Genomic DNA, 8,434 nt, shown 5'->3' on the forward strand with positions numbered 1-8,434 from the left:
ATCAAACATGAAGTTCAGTGACCTAACCAAGAACAAACATACAGCAATCAAAGCAAACTAACTACACGAGGATCACAAGTGCAGCCCAGGTGAATCAGAAACTCTGCTCATATCGTACAGATGCTGCGCTCTAAAGACACAACTTCTTCCTGTTCCCATTCCCTAAAATGCCCCCATGACTGCACCCCCAATTTCCCCTCCTGCAAGCTGAGAAACATCACAATGATGAAAAAAGAGTCCTGAGCTCTCAGGCTTCATTCTCATTTCACATAAGTACACGCACCCAGCCTCTGTGTGTTTTACATGCCAATTTCCACATTCCCTCCAGTGTAGCGGACAGCTGTTTCAGTAGACGGCCCTGTACATCAACAAACACGTACAGACACAACAGATGAGAGAGAACTGTGAGTGAGCAGAGCTGCAGCCTGAGCCCTGAAACACACATCATGTTTTAGAGAGTAAGTGTGCATCCCAGTGAAAGCACATCACCTGGTCTCCTGTACCATTTCACACACAGTACAATGGTGGCCAGCAGGAGAGGAGCAGCACCCAGACCACACATCACTCTGCCTGTGGAGACACAGAGATGAGGGATGCATACTGCTATACATTGCTCCTGTGCTGAATGTCACTCTGAACATAAGCATCTGCTACAGTAAGTGTACTGCAATGCATCTGCTACAGTAAGTGTACTGTAATGCATCTGCTACAGTAAGTGTATGCAGTGTACTGTAATGCATCTGCTACAGTAAGTGTATGCAGCATAATGTAATACAGTGTACAGTGGATGCCATTTTGGCTCTACATCCAGAGTGGCCTTAGGCAGTGCTGTGGGAAGCAGACAGACTGGGTCACTGTTCCGTCTTCACACCAGTGTATTTATGACTGTGGAGAAAACAAATCACCCTCACAGAGGGACAAAGGCAGCTGGAATTCTTTTATGAATACTATTTAGAAAAGACATTTCATAATGAACGCTGGAAAAGTATGTTGGCAGTTATGGAACAAACAGGATCCCACTGCATTATGGGACCTTGCAAGTTTTACACACAGAAAAATATCAGTCAGCACTCACCTGTTACCTGTATGTGGACAGGGTGACTGTACTCTGTGTAACAGCACTGACATGTTACCTGTATGTGGACAGGATGACTGTACTCTGTGTACCAGCACTCACCTGTTACCTGTATGTGGACAGGGTGACTGTACTCTGTGTACCAGCACTCACCTGTTACCTGTATGTGGACAGGGTGACTGTACTCTGTGTACCAGCACTCACCTGTTACCTGTATGTGGACATCGTGACTGTACTCTGTGTACCAGCACTCACCTGTTACCTGTATGTGGACAGGGTGACTGTACTCTGTGTAACAGCACTCACCTGTTACCTGTATGTGGACAGGGTGACTACTCTGTGTAACAGCACTCACCTGTTACCTGTATGTGGACAGGGTGACTGTACTCTGTGTACCAGACTGGGTTGCTCCTCCCTGCTCTGCAGCTGTACTCCCCGGTGTGTGCAAGAGCTGCAGCACTGAGGGTGTACGAGCCTTCAGCTGTACTGGCAATGAGAGCAGTGCCACTTGATCCATCTCCTTTGTACCAGTAATACTCCCAGCCAGCAGAGGGCACTGTGACCTCACAAGAGAGACTGACAGCTTGTCCTCTATATATCCGCCCATGTGGAGAGACTGTCAAGACAGCCTGGGGTGTCTCTGTAAGACAGAGAACAGACTGAGCTTCTCCCTCATAATAATGATCTCATCAAACATACAGTGCAAACGGGCTTTAACCTGGTATTCAGCTGAGCGCATTTCACTCATCCATGTCCTGGGAAACCATGTGACTGCCTCAGAGTAGGTGTGGGCTGGGTCAACGCTCTAACTGCTAGATCAGGCGTGTCCAATCAAATGGAAAATGGTCTGCATTTATATAGTGCCTTTATCCAAAGCGCTGTATAATTGATGGTTCTCATTCATCCATTCACACACACACACACCAACAGCAAATGGCTACCATGCAAGGCACCAGCCAGCTCATCAGAAGCAATTGGGGGTTAGATGTCTTGCTCAGGGACACTTCGACACACCCAGGGGATCAACCAGCAACCCCGCGACTGCCAGACGACTGCTCTTACCTCCTGAGCCAATGTCGCCCCCAGTCTTATCCAAAAAGGACCGGTGTGAGCGTGAGTTCTTGTTTTTGCCCAGCACTACGATACCCCGATTCTGACGGGCTAAAACAAAAACCTGAACCCACCTTGGCCCTTTACAGATAAGATTACACACCCCTGTGCTATTGTAATGCAGATATGACTGCAGTGGAGCTGGTTAGGGTTACGGCTAAGAGCTAAAGCATTATGATTTCCCATTCTATCAGAACAGAGACGACTGCATTCTGTTGATTTATACAGTAACATGGTGGTTGAATGTGACACTTGCCAGTTGTCTTTAAGCAACAATAAAACAAATGTACATCAATTAGCTATGATTGACAGACCGTGTCCCCACTTTCCACACATTGTGGTTTGTTACCATAGCTACCTCCATGATAGACGCTCGCGCTGTGAGTTTTCACACGCTAGCTTACTTACTATTTCAACTATGATCAATAGCTAAGGTAAGGATGCTGGCTTATCCAATAATAATTTTTGCTTGCTAGCTAGCCAAGTTAAGATAAAAACACCCATACATTTAAGTTAACGTCCTTATGAAACCAAATTATTTAGCTTGCTCACGTCCTCAGGTGATGCACTGCAAGGAGAACATTCTCAACCGGTTGAAAATGTCACGTTTCAGGTCTGTCTTGCCATGTTTTATGTTTATTCATGTTGTCTTAGTCACGTAGTGTCTTATCATGTATTATGTTAGTCTAGGTTCGTCATGTTGTTTAGTTATGTTTCGTTATGATTTATTTTCTTGTCATGTCTAGTTATGTTTTGTACGATTATATTACCTTGTTATGTTGAGTGGTTATCGTCTTAGTTTCGCTTTGTGTTATGTTTTGATTTATGTTTATTGTTACGTTAACTGGTCGTTGTTTATGCATACACTTTTACATGTTTTTCCGCAAACCTTGCGTTCCGCCTTTTCTCTCTCTCTCTTTCTGTCATTCACTCCCTAATTGTTTTCATTTGTCTATTTACTAAAACTACTAACGCTAGATCAGGACTGGGTAGAAACTAACAAACTAATCATGTGTTCATGTTACCTTACGTTTCTCGTGCATGTCATTTACTAATTTACTAATGCTAGGGCAGGATAGGTTTATTACTAACGATTACTAATCACCTTGTTAAACTTGTCATCCATCGCACCTGTTTTCCATTTCCTTGCTACGCTCTAACTAATTGTCTACACCTGTCTACATCTGCATTTGTATCCCAGTCGCGCTACTGTTCACTGCGAAATTGTCTGCCTCTAGTTTACTACGCAACTCTTGAGCATTATTTACTGTTTGATTACACGTTACGATCCAAGCCTTTTACCGACCATTGTCCATTGATTTCTGTTTTGTTGACCACTGTTTGTTTTTGACCACGTCCTCGCCTACCGTTTTGTACTTTTGCTTCGCTGATTGTTTCATGGTTTCGACTTCCGCTTCGCCCACGACTACGCCTCTGCCTGCCGTCCGCCTGTTCATCTGCCCCGCTGACAGCTCTCCTGCTACCGGACCTCCTTGCACGTCTACCGACTACGAGTTTGCCTCTTCCCTCGGCACCGTGCTTTTTGTTTGTTTACTATTTGTTTGGCTGGATCTACGTGTATGGACTTGTTTTGACTACGCTCCTGGGATTCGTCCCGAATAAAGCCCTGAGGGGTCTTTATATAACTATTGTTTCTGAGTCGTGCATTTTGGGTCCAACCCCCACGCACCTGTCTCAGAAAACAGGACAATACATTTAAAACGCTTACCTATCCAAAACTAAAGAAAGGATATATTTAATACTTTCATGATCGTGTTTCTTCGATGCCCTCTTGTGCAAATTGCATATAAAAATCATGAAAGCGAGACCAACCACCATGCGTTTTTTATTGTTAATGAAACTCAAGATTCAGTAATCAGTGGCCTATCGATGGCAACCTGCAACCGATGTGGCGCGTCTGTGAGGTTCCCCATTGTAGCTATTTTTAGCAATAAAAAAATCATACATAATCTGACGTGGCAAACGTACAAAAACGAAAAACAGGGGTTTCCAATGGCAGTGCAGATCACAACGCTGCAACTTATTTTGTGGCGTTTTTATAGCTTTTTCTGTTTTTGCTCTTTGTCGTTGTAGTACTATGACTCTTTTACTACTGATTTCAATGGGAGCAGCTGAAATGTGCCGCAGAAAGGGGGCGTGGCATTCCTAGGACGCTTCAGTGACGCATAACCCCTCTGATCTACGAGACGACACGCGAGTTCGACGTGCCATTTTTCAGAGATGTTGTCTCTGTTCTGTATGTCACCGCATATTGGAATCGGTTTGTAAATTCCATGTATTGGAAGAAAGTCTGGATGCTTCCCCATAAATACCTCATTGTGGATAAGGTTAAGGAGGTGTCCTTCAAAATGATTCATAAATACTATCCGGCCATAAATATTACCCTGCCATATGCAAAACAATTAAAAGAGACTTAAACACAAACTGCTCTTTTTGTGATGAATATCCAGAAACAGTTTTATGCCTATTTTGGCATTGTTCTCACACCAAGAAATTGTGGCAAGACCTTTGCAGATTTTTCATTGATAATATCTTTAAATAATTTAATTTATTTTGGGAAAAATAAATTTGATATTGATGCTGGCAAAATGTTTCATTCATAAATGTAAATTTAGTCATAAAAAACCTTACTTTGTTGTTTTCATGAAAGATGGAGAACAATATGTGAAACTACTTTCTAATTCAACAAACAAAAAGGCTATCAAAGCACTTAATGTTATATCTTATATTTTTCGAGTGTGATATACCCCTGGCTCTTTTGTTTTTGTTCTGTTTGTACACTATTCCCTGTATACTGAATTCTTACTGTATTCCTTTGTTAATTAATAAAATAAATATATATACTCTATGGTGCTGATTACGGTGGCAGTGATGATGAAGATGTTAAACCTGTCCATTACAAAGACGATGGTGGAAGACAGGGTGGTTTGATTATCTCAGAAACTGCTGAACTTCTGCTGAACGATTTTCACACACACTTGTCTCGAGATTTCGCAAAGAATGGTGCAAAAAACAAAAATAAGTCCAATTAGCAGCATTTCTGTGGGCATAAATGCCTTGTTAATGAGAGAGGTCAGAGGAGAAGGGCCAGACTGGTCAAAGCTAACAGGAAGGTGATAGTAACGCAAATAACCACACATTACAACAGTGGTTTGCAGAAGAGCATCTCTGAACACACAACGCGTCTAAGCTCTAAGTGGATAGGCGACAGGAGCAGAAGACTCCAGTCTAAAAGATGAGTCTAATGTATACCTAATAAAGTGCTCACACTCAGTGAGCACTTCATAAGGTTTTTATTAGACTTTTCTTTGGACTTCTACTGCTGTAGCCTATCCTATGATTTGTTGTGTGTTCGGTGATGCTCTTCTGCATACCACTGTTGTAATGTGTGGGTTTTTAAAGAACATTGGTAAGAGCTGAATAACACTGAGTCCTACCTGAGCAGATCACTCCAACATCCTCTCCATGATTACAGGAATGTTTGCCCCATCCTGGTGACTCACACTGCTTCAGTGAGGATTCTGATCCACTGCAGGACACAACACCCATCCATATTCTCCCAGACCCTGGTCCAAAGTGACCATCTCCTAGTGCATCTACAGCATCTCCACAGCCCAGCTGTCTGCACACCACCCCAGCATCCCTCATGTCCCACCAATCACCACACACTGTCCCCCACTCTCCCCGATGGTAAACCTCCACTCTCCCAGCACAGGGGCTGCTACCATTCACCAGCCTCACATCCTCCCTGCCTGAGAGAGAGAGAGAGAGAGAGAGAGAGAGAATTTTGGCAAAACATCACAATATGGCGGGTCCTATTCTCTTAAACAGTCCATTAAAATATGTTTTTGAAAACATCTGAAGAGCAAAATAAACAAAATAGATGTGCTGATTCATATTTTACCTGCAAAACCTATTTTGATCCTAGTTTTGTGAGCCATGCGAGCAGTGCTGGACTCAGTTGATTTGCATGGGCAGATCACGATATGTAAATACAGAACCGCCAAATGTACACGGCACTCATCAGACTGCAAACTTCACGCACCGCAAGCCTCTCCATAGAAAATGAATGGAATGTGTAGCATGCTGGATTTGGTGTGTGAGCACACTGGAACGTTCCTGTAATGTTTGTAATGTTTGTCAGCTTTGACCAGTCTGGCCCTTCTCCTCTGACCTCTCTCATTAACAGGGCATTTCTTCCCACTGAACTTCTGCTCGCTAGATGATTTTTGTTTTTCGCACCATTCTCTGCAAACTGTAGAGACTGTTGTGCGTGAAAATCCCAGGAGATCAGCAGATACTCAAACCACCCTGTCTGGCACCAACATCAACCAGTCACTTAGATCACATTTCTTCCCCATTCTGACATTTGGTCTGAAAAACAGCTGAACCTCTTCAACATGTCTACATGCTTTTATGCATTGCTGCCACATTATTGGCTGATTCAATATCTGCATTAACAAGCTGGTGTACAGGTCTACCCAATAAAGTGGTCACCGAGTATATAAGTTTGACTTTCCCAGATGTAAGAACAATTCTGCCCTGAATAGAGGAAATGAGGATGTTGAGATGGCTCTAAGTACATATCTGGGAGATCATCCAAACTCCACACTTGATTAAACTCACACACACTGACGTGTAACATTTCACAGTATAATGAATAAAGACCTTGTTAAATATAAACTCATATGGCCTATTAAGGGGCTATATTCACCCAGCATCACAGAAACTCTCACAGTGCACAGAAGACTCTTACCAGAACACACCAGGCTCACATCGTTTCCATGGGTGCAGGGTTGATTCTGTGACGGTGCAGTGGGGCAAAAGTTAATCTGAGATTCGTTGCCTCTGCACTGAATCTCCTCTGCCCACACCTGGCCCTCGCCCTGGCCGAATGCAGCTGCCCCGCGCAGCTCTTTAGGAGCCCCACAGCCCAGCTCCCTGCACACAACCTCTGCGTCCTGCTGGTCAAAGTCAGCATCACACACCGTGCCCCAGGAGCTCCCATGATGCACCTCTACTCTCCCAGAGCACAGGTCAGTCCCGCCCACCAGCCTGACCTCTGCAATTGAACAGAGAATAAAGAGAGAATAATCAGCAATGACCAGCACCTTATTCCAGAGACAACATTCAGCACAGCTGTCTGAACACAGGACTGCACAGTTATTATACATAGGGTGTGAGATGAGCCAATCACACATCTACTGCAGTCTGAGGTGAGACAATTACCTGTAAACCTCTTTAGGAGATGAGCCAATCACATTTACAAAGTAAGAGCAACATAAAAAGACAGAACATAAACATGAGTCTGTTGCAACTGTGCAAACTCTGGTTAGTTCAGTGAATGGCACAATGCACACATCAGTTTATAACACAACATAAAAAAATGAAATACTATGTTTTAGACACATGTAATATAAGTTTGCTTTTAAAAATGTACATATCCTCATTTAAATCCAAAGTGCCATTTGGTATAAGACTATTGTAAGAGCTGAGTCCAACCTGAGCAGATCACTCCACCTTCCTCTCCATGATTACAGCGATGTTTACCCCATCCTCGTGACTCACACTGCTTCAGTGAGGATTCTGATCCATTGCAGAACACAGCACCCATCCATATTCTCCCAGACCCTGGTCCAAAGTGAGCCTCTCCTAGTGCATCTACAGCATCTCCACAGCCCAGCTGTCTGCACACCACCCCAGCATCCCTCATGTCCCAGCGATCATCACACACTGTCCCCCACTCTCCCCGATGGTAAACCTCCACTCTCCCAGCACAGGGGCTGCTACCATTCACCAGCCTTATACTGTCTGAGAGAGAGAGAGAGAGAGAGAGAGAGAGAGAGATACAGATAGAGAGATAGATAGAGATACTCAAATTGAAATAATAGCACTATATACACTCAGTGAGCACTGTTTTAGGCATTTATTAGACTTATTGGTCTTCTGCTGCTGTAGCCTATCTACTTAGAGGTTTGACACGTTGTGTGTGAAGAGATGCTGTTCTACTGCTGTAATGTGTAGTAGTTTGCGTTACTGTCGACTTCCTGTCAGCTTTGACCAGTCTGGCCCTTCTCCTCTGACCTCTCTCATTAACAAGGTGTTTCTGCCCGCAGAACTGCTGCTCACTAGATGTTTTTAGTTTTTTGCACCATTCTCCACAAACTCTAGAGACTGTTGCGCGTGAAAACCCCAGGAGATCAGCAGATACTCAAACCACCCTGTCTG

At 43.8% G+C, this 8,434-nt stretch overlaps 1 protein-coding gene across 1 annotated transcript; it reads right to left on the reverse strand.

The window, feature by feature from the left end:
- Window positions 1-561: 561 nt before the first annotated feature.
- LOC133121428 (deleted in malignant brain tumors 1 protein-like) lies at window positions 562-7,972 on the reverse strand. Its single transcript, XM_061230592.1, has 3 exons — window positions 7,709-7,972; window positions 7,081-7,268; window positions 562-570 (listed from the first exon to the last, which is right to left on the reverse strand). The coding sequence occupies exons 1-3, from the start codon at window positions 7,917-7,919 to the stop codon at window positions 562-564; spliced, it is 408 nt and encodes a 135-aa protein (XP_061086576.1). The 5' UTR covers window positions 7,920-7,972.
- Window positions 7,973-8,434: the final 462 nt, after the last annotated feature.

Source organism: Conger conger, chromosome 2 (genome assembly GCF_963514075.1).
Source record: "Conger conger chromosome 2, fConCon1.1, whole genome shotgun sequence".
In the NCBI taxonomy this organism is placed as follows: domain Eukaryota; kingdom Metazoa; phylum Chordata; class Actinopteri; order Anguilliformes; family Congridae; genus Conger; species Conger conger.

What these genes read in the sequence shown, in the direction of transcription:
- LOC133121428 (XM_061230592.1), bottom strand. Translation starts at nt 7,919, where the DNA reads ATGAGGGATGCTGGGGTGGTGTGCAGACAGCTGGGCTGTGGAGATGCT. An exon ending in AGGTGGAGTGATCTGCTCAG is followed by an intron (nt 7,269 to 7,708) that starts GTTGGACTCAGC and finishes GTTCAATTGCAG; the next exon opens with AGGTCAGGCTGGTGGGCGGG.